This window comes from Mauremys reevesii, linkage group 23, assembly GCF_016161935.1.
Source record: "Mauremys reevesii isolate NIE-2019 linkage group 23, ASM1616193v1, whole genome shotgun sequence".
Lineage (NCBI taxonomy): Eukaryota > Metazoa > Chordata > Testudines > Geoemydidae > Mauremys > Mauremys reevesii.
The window spans coordinates 20031497-20049428 of NC_052645.1; the positions used below are offsets into that span (position 1 = coordinate 20031497).

At 58.4% G+C, this 17932-nt stretch overlaps 1 protein-coding gene across 3 annotated transcripts in view; it reads right to left on the reverse strand.

Moving 5' to 3' along the window:
* Window positions 1–17932, reverse strand: part of LOC120389176 (interferon alpha-inducible protein 27-like protein 2B) — a 34477-nt gene that overhangs the window by 13719 nt on the left and 2826 nt on the right. For 2 of the 3 annotated variants that reach the window (XM_039511519.1, XM_039511518.1), the window contains exons 3-4: window positions 12160–12265; window positions 4997–5123 (exon numbers count right to left, since the gene is read on the reverse strand). In XM_039511519.1, coding sequence (XP_039367453.1) covers window positions 4997–5002 — 6 coding nt within the window. In that variant the 5' untranslated portion in view covers window positions 5003–5123; window positions 12160–12265. Of the gene's footprint in view, window positions 1–4996; window positions 5124–12159; window positions 12266–17369; window positions 17422–17932 lie in introns of those variants that run through there. The other variant, XM_039511520.1, reaches the window with a different exon arrangement.

The following is a 17932-nucleotide window of genomic DNA, read 5'->3' on the forward strand; positions in this document are numbered from 1 at the left end:
CTGCCTTTTAAGTAGATCAGCAAGTTGAGACAGCAGCTGCTGCCAGCAAGCTCCCTCCCTCCTGAGCCCTGTTGTGTGTCCCCCCCTGCTCTGTGGAGATGGGGGACAGGGGGGAGAGGGCACCCTGACATCAGCACCCCTCTTTCCCCCCCACTCCCTGCACAGCAAGCAGGAGGCTCCCGGGAGCAGCTCCAAGGCAGAGGCCAGGAGCAGCACACAGAAGTGGGGGCGGGACACCTGAACTGCTGGGCACTTGATGGCCTGCTGGGTGGCTTGCGTACAGGGAACTTAAGGGAACTGATGAGGGGGCTGCCGACCCACCCTGGTTCCAAGCCCCCACCAGCTAGCTGTAACGGGCTGCTCTTCCTGCAAGCCGTGGACAAAGAAGGTGGCTGCCCAACAACGTTATAAGGGGGCATTGCACAACTTTAAATGAGCATGTTCTCTAATAGATCAGCGAGGTAACAACATTAGCCGGGATGACGTTACATACTGTAACGACTGTACAGACATTCTACTGCTTGCCTGTGAGGGTCACAATTCCTGGTGGACGTTCCCATGAGCAAAAGGGATGTGGTGCTAGTTACGACTCATGGCTGAGAGGGGTCCTGGATCCACAGCCAGGCACTTGGAACTCAGCGCCGGCTCTCTCAGCCCTGAGCAGGAAGATGGATACGCAGCGAGGCCAACTTCTGAGTCCCCCACTGTTACTTGGGGCCCGAGGGGCAGAGGCAGGGTATGGGAGAGACGAGGAAAGCCAAGGCTTAGGACTGGCACTCTCAGGATCCAGCTCCGTCAGTTCCCACTGAGCGAGTACATGCTTTCTGGGGCGCCCACGCACACAGGGCATTGACACGGCTCACCCGCCTACTCAGGCTGCAGGTTGCTAGGACAGCTCACCCGCACCCCACATCTCCACCTGCACAACTCCCTCCCCCAGCTCAGTGTTACCACAGCCCTGCCACTGAGCTGCTAATGCCCGGCACGGCTAGTAGAGTGAAGTGCCATCGGGTTGCAGGAACCACAGCTCTATGGGAGGGGGCTCTGATAACACCCCCAGACCTGCTCCTGTCTGCTCTTTTCTCTCCCTGCTAGACTTAGGGTACGTCTACACTGGGGGGGGGGGGTGCGGGAAATCGATCTAAGATACGTGAATAGCGTAGCTGAAGTCAAAGTATCTTCAGGGCTGGCTCTGGCTTTTTTGCCGCCCCAAGCAAAAAAAAAGGGGGGGGGGCCCGCCGGAGCGGCACAGCAGGAGAAAAAACAAAAACAAAACCACAGCGGGGCCAGAGCAGCAAAGCGGGGTGGGGGTGGGGACAAAAAAACGGCGCGGTTGGAATGGCAAAGGGTGAGGGGGGGAAACTGCAGCGCAGCCGGAGCGGCAAAGCAGGGGAGAACGAAACAAAAAAACCCCACAGGGCGGCCGGAGCCAGGGGACTCCCTGTGCTGTAGAGCGCGCGCCTGGTCCAATGGCGGGGAGGGGAGGGAGCGAGGGGGGCAGCCAGGGCTTCAGCGGGGCGCTCACCCCGCGGCCCCGACCTCCGTGCTGCTCCGGTCGGCAGGGAGGGAAGGACGCGGGCTGCCCTGCCGGGCTGGCTGCAGGGCGCTCCCCTCCTCTGCCCCCTACAGGGCGGCCGGAGCAGCAAACAAACAAACAAACAAGCGTCAGTGCCGCCCTAGGATTGGGCGGAAGCCGCCCCAAGCACCAGCTTGCTCAGCTGGTGCCTGGAGCCCGCCCTGAGTATCTTAGATTGACTTACCTACCGTCCTCACGGCGTGGGATCGACGTCCGCGGCTCCCCCTGGCGACTCCGCTACCGCCCTTCGCGTTGGTGGAGTTCCGGAGTCGACAGGAGGGTGAGAAATCGATTGGTACCCGCCCATACGGCCGGTAGTGAAGACGTACCCTTAGGGCGGCATTCGCAAGCGGCTCGCCTCTGTAGCAGCACTGCTACATGCTCATGACATCCCAACTGCACAACCAGGGCGGCACTTGGCCCCCTCCCGGCCCTGGGTACATGACTCAGCTGTGCCTGGTCTCCCACACGCCTGCCCAGCGAGGCTGGAACAAGGAGCTTTAAGGTGGCTGAAGAAGCTTTTGTTTGTTTGTTTGTTTGGATTGCATAGGTTTGACTTCTGCTGCCCCTGAGGCCAAGGGAGCTGTGGGGATCAGTCCCTTAGTGGAGTGACTCCATGTAGACATCCCGAGTTTAAATGCTTTGGCTAGATGGCTAGGGAAGTGAAACCTGCTTCTGGCACTTTAAAGGGACAGCATGAAGCCATGCCTTTAAGATGAAATTTGCAAACTGTTTGCAATCCACATGGTGTAAAAATAACCCTCCACAACCCAGTTTCATCAGGGCAAGTGAAACACAGACAACCAGTCAACGCCAAAAGCCAGAGGTGGATGGGTGGGTGTAGGAGACAGACATGCTGTAACAGCACAAGGATCCTTCAGACGCGTCACAACTCAGGTTTGGCCTCAAGGGTGGACACCAGAGTCTGCTACAAAACCCAGGCCCATTGGAGAAGTTTGCACAGACCCTACAGCCTTGATAACAAGCCCGACTGCATTAGCTCCTGCTTCCCAGCCCATCTCAGGGGGGAACACACCTAGGAAATGGCACAGCCAACGCAAGGCAGAACTGGATTCGAAAAGCTGTTTCAGGCTTAACAATTAAAGGCAGCATTAGTAACTTGGGTTAAGGAAATCTGTCTGCTTAAAATAAGGCGTAAGAAGGTCCCTTTCACACAAGACAGTTAGTTCTCCTGCCATTTCTGTTTAAAATAGTCTCCCTTCCAAACAGCCTTGCTCAGAAGATGCCCCGGCCCCAGATGGAATTAGCAAGGTCACTTGATCATTGCAAATTTCACTTACCCTAGAGCAGCTGGTCACTAAAGAGAAAACACTCCAGCTATATACAGGAGCCCAGCACCCAGCTACAGGGAGTCGGCTTTTATGTGGGTGTCCATGGACAGAGGGATACGCAACCCATCCCAAAGGCCAAGTAAATCATTAGGGAACCCCGCCCCTTTAACCTCTCCCATGCCTTACACAGAATTAGCAGGCCTTATTTATCATTACTGTCCTTAGCACACAAACCCTCCCGCCCCTCTCAAACCTCTCCCCCCGTGACCAGATGGTATAGTCCATATATGTTCTGATCAGGTGTTTAATTCCAAGGTTGGGCACTATAGTGTGATTAAGGCGATAGCTGTTGGCCTGATAAACATAGTGCAAAGGTGGCCTGCAAAGCGAAAAGGAACATGGTGCTTTGTTTTCGTTCTTTATGGTGGATAAAAAAAACTGAGAGGGTTACAAATTCTGCATGAGGTTTTTTTTAACTTTAGAAATTAAGGTCTTGTTTAGCCTACGTGCAACTGGAAAATGAGTGAAATGGTGACAGTGCAAGAGGGCAACCATTTAGCAACCAGGAGAGGAAAAGATTTTGAGTCAGACTGTTTAAGACTTCGTTTGATGTTAATTCTCTATTTAACTCTCTTGTCCAATAAGCACTTCGGAGAAAGGACATCTTTAAAGATTCAGCATCCCCCCCCTTCAGTTAAATGTAGGCTCCAACCCATGGTCCATCTCAACCAGTAGCCTGTCTCCAACAGTAACGAGCCCCAGATTTCTCAGAGAAAGGGACAAGAAAGCCTGTAGCAGGCTGCTGTGGGATACACTACCCCACGGGAAGTTCTCATCCTAACCTCTAATAGTTAGAGACTGGCTTGAGCCCTGAAGCAGGAGGTTTTCTTATCAAAACTCTCTGTTTTAACATTATCTATGTTAGCTCTGTAGATTTCTGTTTCAATCCTCCTTTGTGAGGGTCCTGGTCTCAACAACCTCCTGTGGCAGTGAGTTCCACAGTCCAATTAAGTGTTGAACGAAAGATGCGACGCAGTTCCCAGCATATATCCCTGAGAGCCCCAGGGAGTCCTCCAGTGATACCATCACAGCCAATCTTGACACGGCTGATTTTTCTAAGGTTCAAAATAAAAAACGGGCAGACGGGGTAGGGGAGAACCTTTCAGGCCATCTCTATCCACCGTCAAGAACTGAAAAAGGAACATAAATCAAACTTTGAAACTCCCTTTGCAGGTCACAATTAAATTCCTTTAGAGCTTTCCCTGTTTGAGATCCTGGGTAAACCAAGCTCCCAGGTCAAAAGCTGAAGCTCACTTCTAACCCTGATCCTGCACATGCCCCTCAACACAGGTTTAGCTTTTGTAAGGAGTCCCAGAGGAGGGGTCCCTTGGCAAAGGGAGAGATCTTACCCCAAACCACTGTCCTCCAATGACTCTGGGAGCTCCTGTCTTCCTGCCCCAGGGGAAGGTGAACGAGCTGGATCCTATTAAAATACCCTGGTGCCTCCAAGCCGCCCCATTCTCCCATGTCTCGTTCTTCCCAAGCATAGCAGGCACGTAAGACACATGTACATAGCATGCCGCACACACGTGTTGTCTATCGCCTGGTGAGGATGGTGTATGCGCCACTGCAGCTGGTTGAAGGGGACCAAATCCAGTTCCAAGTTGATCTGGTTCCTTTTTACCAGCCCCAGGGACACACTCTCTCCAGGGCCCAGTCCCACGTCGGGGCTTCCGTCCCCACTAGACGAGTATGAGCCCATGGTCTTCCTCCAGTGGACGGGTGCAGACCCTGTCCTGAGCCAGTACCTGCAGGACGTGAGGACCCCAGCCCAAAGATACATACTTCTTAACATTCCATAACGCCGGCTGACTCCCTATGGGCATATGAAGAAGTATGTAGGGTTGGGAGGGAGGGGCTGCTCCTTCAGGCCATGCACCCGGCAGCCCCCGTTGGTGCTTGGTTTGCTGCTGTCATCCCCTAAGCTGGGTGAGTCGGGCCTCTGGTGTGTGAATGAAAATCATTTGCTGGCCCTTGCTGGGGTGCTGAGGCCTCGAGGGGCAAGGCCCCCGCGTGTACCGGCTCCCTGCAGCATGCACGGGGCTTGCCAGCCAGGATCAGCACCTACCACCATCTCAAGGCTGCTTCCAGTGATCCTCCTGGACTGGACGAGCCCCGGCTTCTGGAGACTTCGAGGCAGCTGCTCCCAGTTCCCCCTTGCTCCAGCTCCTGCCCTGGGAGGCCGGTTCTGGACCCTGAAAAGAGAATGTAACGAAACAGCAGCTTTAGAGACTGTGGGGAGGGGGGAGCTCTGTCCCCTTGCCCTGTTTTGTGAACACCCCGGGGGCAGGAGGGAGCCAGGAGCGCCTGATGGCAGGGCCACCCCCCACCCTGAAATGGCGAGTGCCCTTGGGGAGTTCAGCTGTGGCTCATGCTGGGGGGGTTGGGGCTGCTTTATCTCCCTCCGGAGCACAAAGCTCTCAGCAAAGCCACATGGGAGACTGAGGGGCAAACCCAGGGCCTGTGCCCCTCACATCTGACTCTTGCGCATCTCTGGCTGCAGGCTGATCATGCTCCATCCAGCCTGTGGTGCTGATTCACTCTGCCAGGCTGCCAGCCTCCAGCCTGCACTAGGGAGGATGGGGGAGCTGCAGAGGGTCCAAGTCTATGAATCGGCCCTGGAGACCCTGAACCAAACTCCTCCCAAACTATTTGTGGTTAGGGAGCCTCGCGGCACCAATTTTGCCCATCCCTCATTCCCATTCTCCATCCCATGCTCCTTTCTGTCTGCCCACCAGGACCAGCCCTGTCCCCTCTCTGTGCCTCAGTTTCTCTATCTGCAAAATGAGGATCACAGGTTTCTCGCTGTCCCAAGTGGCATTTTGTCAGGCTTCATTCAGTGTTTGCAAAGCACTATGGGATCCTCTGCTGGCAGGTGCTGTACAAATGCAAAGTAGTTCTACCACCTGGCTGCTGCCGTGGGTGTGGGTGTGTCAGTATGTGCACACACGTGTGCATGTATGTGTATAAAATGTGCGCCACTGCCCTCGGTTGAATAGAATCAGACGGCTGCAATGTGTTTCATTGTCCCTATAGTGCTAACACTTCCAGACCTTTAGGCCTGCGATTTCAGAGCAAGATTGAGTTCTATCCCTGACCCTGAGAGCGGCTGCAATGCACAGGACGGCGTCAAAGGTCCTGAACCGGTCAGAGTTTCGTTGCAGCGTGTATTACCTGCTCCCCACCATCGCCATTAAAAGTAACTTCCCCAAAGTGATCCGGCTGCATTAAAACCCTTCTCCGAACCAGCCTCATTTTTCATGGGACGACGACACGTTTTTACCAACCACGCTAAAAGCTCCACGTCCCACCAGCTCCTCTCCGCTCAGGAACGTTATTCATTTGTCAGCTCTAAATGCTATTGATTCCTTCCTGGCAGCGGAGCGGGGAGGACAAGCGAGTTGGGCTGTAAAGGCAGAGAAAGAGGGAATGCCTCCTGCGTAACCTCTCCGGGCTGCCAGGGCACTGCTGGCCCGAGCGGCACTGACTGTAACTGGAGCTACATCAAGGCGATTACGTTGCCCTCCTGGGGACGAGGGGGGCAGGATGGGCCTGGCTGAAACAATGGCGGTGAGACGTGCTTGGAGTCTGATGTTTGCCTGTGGGAGAGGCCGGGGGTAAGGACTTAGTGGTGGGGAATGACTGGCTCCAGAGACCCTCTCGGTCATGAGTTCAAATGCAGCAGGGGGCTGCAGCTTGGAACATTGTACCACTCCAGGGAGCGTGAAAAACGAAGCGCTTAGTGGAGACAGGAGGGTCGTCCTAACTGGGCTCTGGGCAGGTGGCTTATGCCAGCGTTACAAGTGGGCTCCGTCTGCACAGCTGTAAAGAGACACGGTGCCAGCAGATGGCGCTCTGGAACATGCAGTCTGGTGCCTGGGTTTTGGGGGCCAATCAGACTTGCCGTCGGGCCCGTTAGGCACTGATATAACGAGCGGGGACTCCCAACAGACACCCAGTTACCTTCAGGGTGTTCTCGCGTGCCTGTTTCACTGTCCTTCATGCTAATTCTCTGCCTTTCATGGGAGCGGCTTGAAGCACTTTGCCTGTGTCATTAACTAACTAAGCTTTGCAGCACACCTGCCAGGGAGATGTAGGCCTCACCCAGCACTGCAGTGAGTGCGGCCACTTCTGGGGCAGAACACAGCAGCAGCTCGGCAATACAGGGCACCCCCACTCAGTGGTTTAGAACAGGGAGTAAAGAGATGGACTTTCTAGAAACTGCAGGGGAGCCGGGAGCTGTCTGGCTGAATGCAGTGGCTCTGTGAGATGAGCTGGAGGCGCAGGATGCAATTCCTAGTGGCCCATCCCATCCGTTGGCTGCCACAGCAGAGAGGCTGTGAATTTACTGAGCCAGAGACTGGACTTCCCGCCTCCTGGCCCAGGGGCAAGTGGCCTGCACTGTCCCTGCCACGACTGCACCTGCAGAGCTGGGGTTGCAGGGCTGGCACTGCTCATCGGCATGAAAAACAAACCTCGTCCATGTCTGTCCAGCCCCAGATTCCAGGGCCAGGGGCGGCCGAGGGGCCTTGGCTGCATGTGACTCAAATGGCAGACGAACAGCTTGGGCAGCCAAAGAGACTCCTGGAGGCTCGACGGCTCAGGGTTGCCGTTGGGCTGGCTGAGAGTCCAAGCAAATTGTCTCTCCCCACAGCAGGAGAAGGAGCTGCTCCCGCAAGCCAGGGAGAGGACGGGGAGCCCTGCCCCTGCTGTTAGCTGGGCTCCCCCCGTTCCAGGCCTCGCTCTCTCTTCGTGGCACCTTACAGAACGCGGGCGCAGGCCAGGGTTAAGGGGCAGCAGATATAGTCAGGGGAGGACACACAGTGCGAGGAAGCTGCGCAGCCAGGGAGCCGGGGGCTAGAGCAGGGGCTAGTGTGACCCCCGGGAAAGCAAAGGGATGAATTCAGTTCTCCTGAAAGCAAGGGACAGAGCCAGCTACAGAGCAGGGGTGTGTGGCAAGCTCTGCCGATGCCCCTCAGTCCCAACCACTAGTCCAGCCCCGTGTGACCCCAGTCCTGTGCCCCCCCAGGCTCTGCTGATACCCCTCAGCCCTGAGCCTCAGTGCCCCTGCGACCCCAGTCCTGTGCCCCCCCCGCTCTGCTGATACCCCTCAGCCCTGAGCCACAGCCCCCTGCAACCCCAGTCCTGCCCCCCAGCTCTGCTGATACCCAAGCCACAGCCCTCTGCGACCCCAGTCCTGCCCCCCCAGCTCTGCTGATACCCCTCAGCCCTGAGCCACAGCCCCCTGTGACCCCAGTCCTGTGCCCCACCAGCTCTGCTGATACCCCTCAGCCCTGAGCCACAGCCCCCTGTGACCCCAGTCCTGTGCCCCCCCCCGCTCTGCTGATACCCCTCAGCCCTGAGCCACAGCCCCCTGTGACCCCAGTCCCGCCCCCCCAGCTCTGCTGATAGCCCTGACCTACAGCCCCCTGCGACCCCAGTCCCGCCCCCAGCTCTGCTGATACCCCTCAGCCCTGACCTACAGCCCCTGTGACCCCAGTCCTGTGCCCCCCCGCTCTGCTGATACCCCTCAGCCCTGAGCCACAGCCCCCTGTGACCCCAGTCCTGCCCCCCAGCTCTGCTGATACCCCTCAGCCATGAGCCTCAGTGCCCCTGTGACCCCAGTCCTGCCCCCGCAGCTCTGCTGATACCCCTCAGCCCAGACCTACAGCCCCCTGCGACCCCAGTCCTGCTCCCCAGCTCTGCTGATACCCCTCAGCCCTGAGCCACAGCCCCCTGCGACCCCCAGTCCTGTGCCCCCCCAGTTCTGCTGATACCCCTCAGCCCTGAGCCACAGCCCCCTGTGACCCCAGTCCTGCCCCCGCAGCTCTGCTGATACCCCTCAGCCCTGACCTACAGCCCCCTGCTATTCCAACCCGGAGCCTCTCAGGGCACCGCTTGAATCCTGCAGAACTGTGGGAGAAACCCACCGCCAGCCCGGCAAACGCCCGGCAAACGCCCTCTGCTCTCATACACGGCTGCCGATACCTCGCCCCCTGCATGGCCTAATCCCCACATGAGACCTCCTCTCCCTGAAGCAAAGGAGAGCAGGACGAAAACGTCCACTCGGCAGAACTGCTCCCTCGTTTCCCTAATGCACAGAGCAAGCGAAATCCGGCTGGGGAGGGCGAGCGAGGGAGCACGGAAAGGCCTCGCAAGTGCTAAACTTCACAGAAACAGGCTCTGTGTCAAGCAGGAGCCAGAGGTGACTTGGGGGCTCCTGTCATGCAGCGAGGCGGGGGTGGGGAGGGGTTTTCCCTGGTCCCAGTAATAAGCCAGTTTACACCTGTTTGACTGGACCCCAAATTGTCTCTGAGCCAGCTCGGAGCTGACAAGCTCCTCCAGGTTCCCCTTCTGGCTCAGGAATCTTTGTACCGTGTGTCATTTGCGTCCTGGGTCGGGAACCGCTGGCCGAAGCAGAGCTGTAGTGAGATCCCCAGCGTGGTGGTAGGGCCACTGGGTTTCTCCTGGATGTTTTCACTCAGGATTCATCCAGTCTCACTGCTGCTTATTCATAAAGGGGAAGGCCAGTCCAGTGCTTAAAACACAGATCTGGGAGCTAGGACTCCTGGGTTCTTTCTTCTGGCTCAGGGAAGGAGGGAGGTTTAATAGCTGGAGCAGGGAACTGGGTTCTCCTGTGTGGAGCAGACAGAGCCCTTAGGATATTTAGCACCATAGAGGTACCTAGTTGTAACCCAGAGGCTGAGATGACCGTCGGACAATGTCACACAACAGCCCAGGGGAAAGGCCAGGTGAGCAAATCCCTCCCCTCCAGGATCCAACCTCAGTGTCACTATCTGCTCAGACATGACAACAATGAACCCCCCGCCCCGGCTGACTATAGGCGTTATAGACAGATTTATGGACTGGATCCTCAGCGGGAGTGAATCAGCCGAGTTCCATCAGAGCCGGTGGAGCTCCACTGAGTGTCTCTTCCTCTGGGCTGAGTTTTGACGCCCTCAGCAGCCAGACGCTCCTGTCGTGACACTTTGGGGCAGATTTTCACAAGAGCCCCATGCCTGGCGTGCGCCCGACGTGCTGGACTCTTTGGGAATCTGGCCCACGTGCTAACGCGCTAGGGTAGTGTTCCACTGAACAAAGACCCCAGATCTATCCACTGCTTGCAGTGCAGACAGAAGAAGGAAAACATGAGCACACCTACACTGGGGTCATAGGGTGGGACGTACCGAGCCAGCTTTAATGCTATTAGCTCAGGGCCCGAGCAGTGAAGCTGAAGCAGCAGGAGATTCAACCCACCCGGAACCCTGGATAATAACTTGTGGGGCGGCCCGCGCAGCTGTGGCTTCACTGCTCCAGGACTGAGCTCGCTAGATTAACGCTAGCGCAGGCCTGTCACCCTGCACTCCAGTCACACCCCGTGTCTGTAGTCTAGACCCAGCCAAAGATTTACTACATGGGCTATTAGTAGCGTCCTCCTGGCATGTTGCATACCGGAAGGCTTCTGTTAACTGAAATTTGCACCTCCTTATAAGGTTGTTTCAGATGCATGCATCATGCTGAAAAGCAACCCCGCCTCCCCGCCTTTCTGCTCTCAACACGGAGCAGAAGACTGGTTTGCCAAACTGCACCAACAACCCAGGTTTCTCTCTTGTTGGCCAGGCAGGATGGGCTAGTCATGAAAGCACCAGAGGGGCATTCAAGAAATGTGGTGCCAGTTCCTACCTCCGCCACAGACTCTTGAGTGTGACCTTGGGCAAGTCATTTCACCTCTCTGTGTCAGGGTTCCCTGTCTGTAACGTGGGGAGGATGCTGCTGGGAGAGTGAAAGCTGGGCATGATTGTGAGGTGTTCAGATACTACGGTGGTGAGGATCAGATCCATTCTCTGGCCTGGGTTATGCAGGAGATCAGACAAGATCTAATGATCTCTGCTGGCCTTAAATCAGAGCCCAGCTAGATAGAAATCTACAGTCTGAGCCGTGCAAATCACCGAGACTCCTGAACCGCTAGAAACTCAAGACTCATATGTTAAACCAGCTCTTCTTGCTTCCACAGTCTAGGAAGGTTTGAAATACTGTTTGAATTCTCTCTTTGACATCACACCCAGGCGGAGCACATGGGGTGGGGAGATTCATTTGCCTTCTTTCTTTCACTGCTTGCAAGGTTAAAAGTAAAAAAACAAGAACTCCCACCCCGGCTCTGTTTTATTCAGGATGTGGGTGCAGGAAATATTTCATCTTTCTTAAGGCTGCCTTAGTGAGGCGAAAGGCACACGTTTAACAGGGATGGGGACTTATTTCTAGCTTCCCCTAGCTGTGAGATTATACAAACCAGACCCCCCAATAATTGTGTGTTTATTACCCCAACACAGACCTTGGTTCTGCCAGCCGGGGCGCTCAGGCCAGGAGAACAGAATTCAAAGCCCCCAAACATTTCCTCTTTCTTTGCACAATTAACTCCTAGCGCAGGTCATTTTTTCTGCCGCAGTTGGTAACTCTGTGAGCTCCTGCCTCAGTCTGGCCAAGTGCTGTCTGCCGGGAGCACAACAAACGTGCCTGTGAATCACCTGGCTCCGACCTAGAACTGTGTTAGCTCAGAGACTGGGCTGGTGGTTAAGGCACTGCCTGGGGATTCAAGAGATCAGGGCTCAATTCCCAGCTCTGCCGCTGCCTCTCTGTGTCACACTGGGTCAGTCACTTAGTCTCTCTGTGCCTCAGTTTCTCCCATCATTAAACAGGGATATTAGTTCTTCCTTTGTCTTGTAAGCACTTCAGGGCAGGGACTGTCTGTGTGTCTGTACAGCACCTAGCACAATGGGGCCCTGATCACAGCTGTAATACAAATAACAGCTGGAGGAGTTTGCAATCCCTGTGGCTTTCCACCCCCGCCCCCAAGTCTATTGGCCTTCACGCAAAAATCTGTGCTGAGCCTTGGCAACTAGGCATGAAATCCACAGCACCCTGTGACCCTCCAGACAGACAAATCGAGAGACTCTTTGTTCCAGAGAAAACCGGCTGCACCTTTTACCCCTAGGAACTTTTGTGTAGCCAATAGACCTCCATGGTTTGTCATAGACTCAAACCCCGGACCTTGGTGTCACGCTGTCGCACCCACTCCTCATTTTAAAAATCGGTCAGTTTCACAACAGCCTTTCTAGATCCATCCCTTGCCTCCACTCGCTGTGTCACCCTGTGCCCCAACCACTGTCCCGTGCCTCAGTTTCCCCAGGGGTAAAATGGGTGGGGTGGTGGTGGAATGACTTAAACACTTACCTCTCAGGGATGACTTGAGGCTTCGGTTCCAATGCACTGTGGGATCCTCTTACAGCTGGGGCGAGAGCACCATGGCCCCACTCACTCAGCCTCTCGAGTGTTCTCCCTGTCAAAGCAACATTTGGAGTTCAATACTGAGGCTGGGAACGGCACCAGAGGCTCATGCTTCCCCCACATCCCGCTCTAGCCAAGGTCCCAATGTGGCGCCCATCACCGTAGTATCTGAGCACCTCCCAACCTTAGCCTCCCAACCCCCCTCCCCCCGTGAGGCTGGGAAGTGCTATTACCCCATAGTACAGGCCAGAGCAGGGCCCTGACTGCTGCTCTGCCACGTGCAGGCTAGAGTCTAACCACTGGGCCCCCCTGCCTCTGCAGACCCAGTGCGGCCTTTTGGGGTTCAGCCACGAGGACAATCAGGCGCTGGAAGATCCCGGGGACTCACACACCTCCTCCTCCCTAAGGGCCAGAACCTCAGTGGGTGTAAATTTGCTTTGCTCCACTGCAATCCACCAAGCCGCACTGATTTACACCAGCCAAGGATCAGGCCCAGGGGCCACTTGCTGGATTTGTTTGAGCACTGACGAGCTCATTAAACTCCTGGAGCGGGAGCTGCCACCCGGCGGGGTTTGGAGCCACAGAGCAGGGTTAAGGGGGCGGGGGCCTCATGCAACTTGCTGGAAATCACTGGGGGAGGGACCTGCTCCCTGGCTCCAATTCTGTTCCCACCCTGGTGTAAATCAGGAATAACGCTGCTGGAGCCAATGAGGTTGCACTGGTTGCAGGGGAGATTTGGGCCCATTGGGCTGGGAATGTTTGGACCTAGGGACTGGATGGCTGGGATGGACCCCCTACCCCAGCTCTCCCCCTTGCAAATAAATCCCTGGCTCGAAGGCACGATGGGTGACGTTAGCCCCCGCGCAGAGGCTGAGATGCCACTTACGTCACACAGCGCATTGCCCCGAGCCAGTCCCCCGAGGGCCCTGCCAGCGCTGAGCAAAGGGCACAGAGGACTTTGGAGCAAGGGAAAGTCAGAGCAGACTGCACTTGCCTCTGCAGAGCTCTGTGAGAGTGTGTGTGTCTCTCTCTCTCTGTCTCTGGAAGGGGTTGCTGTAGCTGGGCCCACTGCCCCCCTCCTTTCCCCTTGGCACCCCATCCCGCCTGTGCAAAGTGGATGCGGAGGGCTCCTGGCTCCGTGTTCCCTGCTTTCCTGGCTGGCACGAGGTGCAAAGCTGTGCAGAGTGGGCTCCCCCAAGCCTGGCCCGGAGCTGCCTGCGCTCCCCCTGCAAGAGCCCCCGCTCCCCAGCATGGGCAGGTCAGGCATAGGGGGAGGGGTTGCTGGGGCAGTCCTGCCCCTCCGTTATTCCCATGGGCCAGGAGGGGCTGGAGGTGACGGCATAAGAGATCCACGTGTCCCCACCCATTCCCTGCATCGGTGCAGGGGTGAATCTGGCCTGCTCATTGCCGGCCCCAGCAGCACCCTTAGCCCTGGTCTCAGGCACTCTGGGGTCAGGGATGCTGGATGGGCCACAGCTAGCGGAGAGCCTGCAGAGCCATTCTAGGTTGGAGGGACGGCTCGCCACCCTCAGCGCGGGCCATGCTGCCCGAGGTCACTGAGCGAGAGCCGCCTGCCCCCACAGCCCGGTTCCTGCTCTCAGCTGTGGTGCACATTAGCTGAGCAGAAGCTGGCTCTTCACAGAGGCTGGGCAGAGAGGAGCCTCTGGCAATACCAGCTGCTGGGCCAGGCCCCTCTTTGGCCATTGTATCTCCCAAGGACGGGAAGTGACTCACCCAAGGTCACATATCAAATTGGTGCTAGAGCTGGGAATAGAACCTAGGAGTCTCGACTCCCAGCCCCCGCTGCTCTAACCACTAGACCCTACTTCCTTCCAGAGCCAAGGATAGAACCCAGGTGTCCTGATTCCCAGCCCCCACCCTTGGAGCAGGAGGAGCTGCAGCTGAGAGCCCCAGCTGTGGCGTTGGGTGCCTGGGGATTGCTGTCTGAGCCCCAGCCTGGAGGGGCCGAGCAGGGGGGGTTCGGGTCTGGGGGAGGCCGCAGAGCGGGGGTCCAGGATCAAGGCGGAATTGGGGGGAGGGGCGTTTGAGTCAATGGCACCAAAACGGGGGAGCTTTCCCCCAAATACCCATTCTCCTGAGCTGCACTGAGCCAGAGCTGGAGAACAGACCCTTGGAGCGCTGGGTCCAACCCAAACACAGCCCCTCTCCTCCCCTGGCCGGGCCCGTGTCTGACGGGGCTGGTTTTCAGGCGAGCCATGGGGAGCAGCAGTGGCTCTGGCTGAGGAAGAGGGGCAGAGCACAGCCCCCTGAGCCCAGAGCCAGGGCCGTAGCCCTCTGGGCTCCGGGGACGGGGCAGGCTGGGCCCAGTGGCCCGTTCCCCGGAGCAGGCGGTGTGGCCGCAGACGAGCGGTGACTCAGCACCGGGCAGACAGCGACCACACGTGCTGCATCTCTCTGCAAGGAGCTGCCGGGTGCCAAATATGCACTTACTGCGCGGCTGACCCGGCTTCCGGGAGCTTGGGAGAGCAGCAGCTTCTGGCAGACAAGACGCTGCTCGGCCTCCGGAGCCAGGGCCATCCCTACAGTGCACCCCACCCAAGCGCCTGGCGTTACCCCAGGGAGGGACCTGGATCCCTCTGGCTGCAGCCCAGCCTGGGTCCTCTGTGGTCCTTGGGCTGCTGGCTCCCAGGACTGAAATCTGGGCCTGGCTCAAGCCCCAGCAGCAGAGGGGTTGGGCAGCTCCTCCTGCACCAGGCAAGGGGCTGGTGTGCCCTGCACACTCCAGGATCTCCCTCTCCTGCCTTCACAGGAGGGGACCGTATTTCCCAAAGGAAAAACAGGACACCGTGGTGGGGCTGGCCCGAGCCCCCCCCCCCCCCCCAGGGCTGGCCCGAGCCCCCCTTCTACACGGGACAGGCGTCACTGCTCGCCAAAGCTCTGCCTGCCCCCCGCGTGAGGCTGGGGCTGACATTGCGGCTTGCTGGAGCCCTTCCCCCCCCACAGGGCTGGCATCACCGCTCCCCCCCGTCCCTCCGCACCCCACTGGTTTGATAAAAAAGGGGCATTTGTCCTGTTTGCTCTTGCCAGCTGATCGAGGGGACAAATGACCACTGTCGCCAGACGTCGGGGTGGCCGGGACAGGGATTAAAAAGGGACTGTCCTGGCCAAAACGGGGCCTTTGGTCACCCTACCCCACAGGCAGAGCTCCACACTGTGACCGTGTGTCCCTTGGAGCAGCCCCTGGGCCTGACTCTGCCCAGACAGCAGCAGCTTAACCCTTCCCGCTGGCCTGCCTCTGCAGTACCCCTCAGGCAGGAGAGCACCTCCTGCCCTGCATCGCCAGCACCCTGCGTGGGCCTCGCTCCCACCACACACACACCCTGCAGCAAACCCAGTGCAACCCGTCCCACCCCCTCTCCTCCCTGGGCTGAGCTCTCTGCCGCCTGCAGCCATCTCCTTGGAGTTTGGCACTGCTCTGGCAGCAGGCTCAGTGCCAGACCCTCCCCTCCACCCAAGGAGCCCCCTCCACCTCAGTGCAGCCATTGACACCCCGAGAGCAAGCCAGAGCAGGCCCTCAGCTCACCCCAGGGATCATCGCCCTTCCCCCAGGAGGAGAAGAGCTGCAAAGGCCGAGGAAGAGGAGGGTGTGATACCAGAATGCCTAGGACAGGGCACACGCAAGTGAGCAGCAGGTCTCCCCGGGTGCGAGTGCGAGGGGAACCAGCCCGGGGCGTTTGCGTGCACTAGTGGAATAGTGGACGTGGGTGGTTGTGCATTGTGAGTGGCCGTGTGCGTGCATGTGACGCTGTGTGCGCAGTGCACGGCAGGGATCTCTGGACTGTGTCTGCTCACAACAGCACCCCCAGCAGAGACGCTCTGAAATGGCCCAGCTGGCACAGGAAATGGCCCTGGCAGCCCGGAGCCTGGTCTGGGGAGCTCTGCTCTTCCTTTGCGTTTGTTCACCGCTCCGTCCCCCAGCTGATCACGGTTGTTTTGCTAAAGGGAGGGCTGCCCCCCCCAGGAATCTCTGCCATGCCCCTGCCCCGAGGGGGCTCTGGCTGGAGGGGCAGCAGGTGCCTAGGGGACTGTGACACCACAATCAGGTGCCTGGCTCAAGGAGGAACAAGGGTTAGGGGCTGAGCTGGGAGCCCTGGATTCAAGTCCCAGTTCTGGCACAGGTGTCCCGCGGGCCTGGGGCCTTCGACCCAGCTCTGGAAGGGGCCCAGGAAAGCCACAGGGACGGAGGTGCCTGGGTGTCACTGACAGGCACTGGGGCTGAACCCTGTTCCCCACCTGATTTGTTACGTGGGGAGCAGCCAGAGCTGGGGGAGCCAGGGCAGGGCCAGGCTGAGCTTCCTCCCCGCAGCTGTGGCAATGCCCCTGCCTCCTGCCCCACAGCCTCCCTCCCCACACAGTCTGCAGACAAGGCCTCCACATCCCCCAGCCCCCTCACTCCTGATCCACAGCCGCATCCCCTCTCATTCCAGTCATGGGCTCCCCCCACAGCTCAGTGCATTTCAGTCCTGACCCGCCCCCCACGGCTCTGCTGGTGCCCCTCACTCCCGACCCACAGCCGCCTGCCGTCCCAGACCCCACACCCCAGCTTTGCCGCTATCCCTGGGAGCCCAGCACCGGCCCTGCAGAGGAAGCCTGCTCTGACCTTGGCTGTGGGTGCAGGGGTGAGCCCTGGTGACCTTGGAGGGGACAGGAGCCCGGCTCCCGGCAGCCTGAGCCGAGTGGCTTAGGAGAGCTGGGACGGGAAGCTGAGGAGCAGCCCGGGCTCGTCGCTCCCTTTCACGGATGTGGCGTCCTTTGCACGGGGCTGGCCCCACGGCAGCTCTTGCCCAGACTTAAGCACAGAACTCACCCACCCTGCAAAGCCAGATGTTTGCATCTGGCAGCCTTCAACTGCCCCAGCCCCAGCCCTCTCTGCAAACCTCCCTCTGGCCAGGGCTCCTTCCAGAGCCCCTCTGGGGTGGCATCGTTCCTCCCGGGCTGGAGCCGCCCTTGACGGGTGCAGACGAGTGTCTGAGCCAGCAGCTGCTCAGCTCTGCACCGCGCCAGGGGAAACTCGCGGGAGGCTGCAGCCCCATGGCCAGATTTCAACCCCCCTCTGATAAACCAGGGGGCTGGGCCCAGGTCCACTGCTCCCAAGTGCCTTTTATTTGACCCTCTAAACATATCTGGCCACTCACTGGAGGGGAAGCTGGCACGTCTGGGTGCCCAGCCTGTGATTCTGGGCCGGGGGAGCCATCGCTGAGTGACCCCAACCCCCATACCTGGGCCAGATCTTCAGCCCCTGTCGGCTGCTGCCCCTCCATGGAGCTCCCCCCACGTCCCCAGCTAGCAGCCGGCCCCTGGGGGTTCCTGCGGCTTCCATCGCACAGGCAGAGCAACAACAAGCCCGAGCAATGGAGGCCCGGGGAGGCTGCCAAGCGTGGCTTTGATGTGGGGATTCACACACACCCGGCAGGGCCAGCACAGCCCCAGCCGGCCTATAAAAGGAAGTGTCTTTTTTCTGTTCTCTCCCCAGTGCGGCCCGGCCGTGCTCGGCAGGCGCTCCTAACACAGCCGCTTCCAAGTTGTACCGGTCACGGCTCCGGCTTGGCCCCGCTCCCCGCCTCCCCCGGCCATTGAGCCATTGCAAACCAACTGCATTAGCCACTTCATCAGAGCAAGCGGCTAAAGAGAGAGACACAACCAGGCAGAGAGCTGGGCGCAGGGGGAGAGGGCAGCTCCTTCCAGGACGCACTCCCCT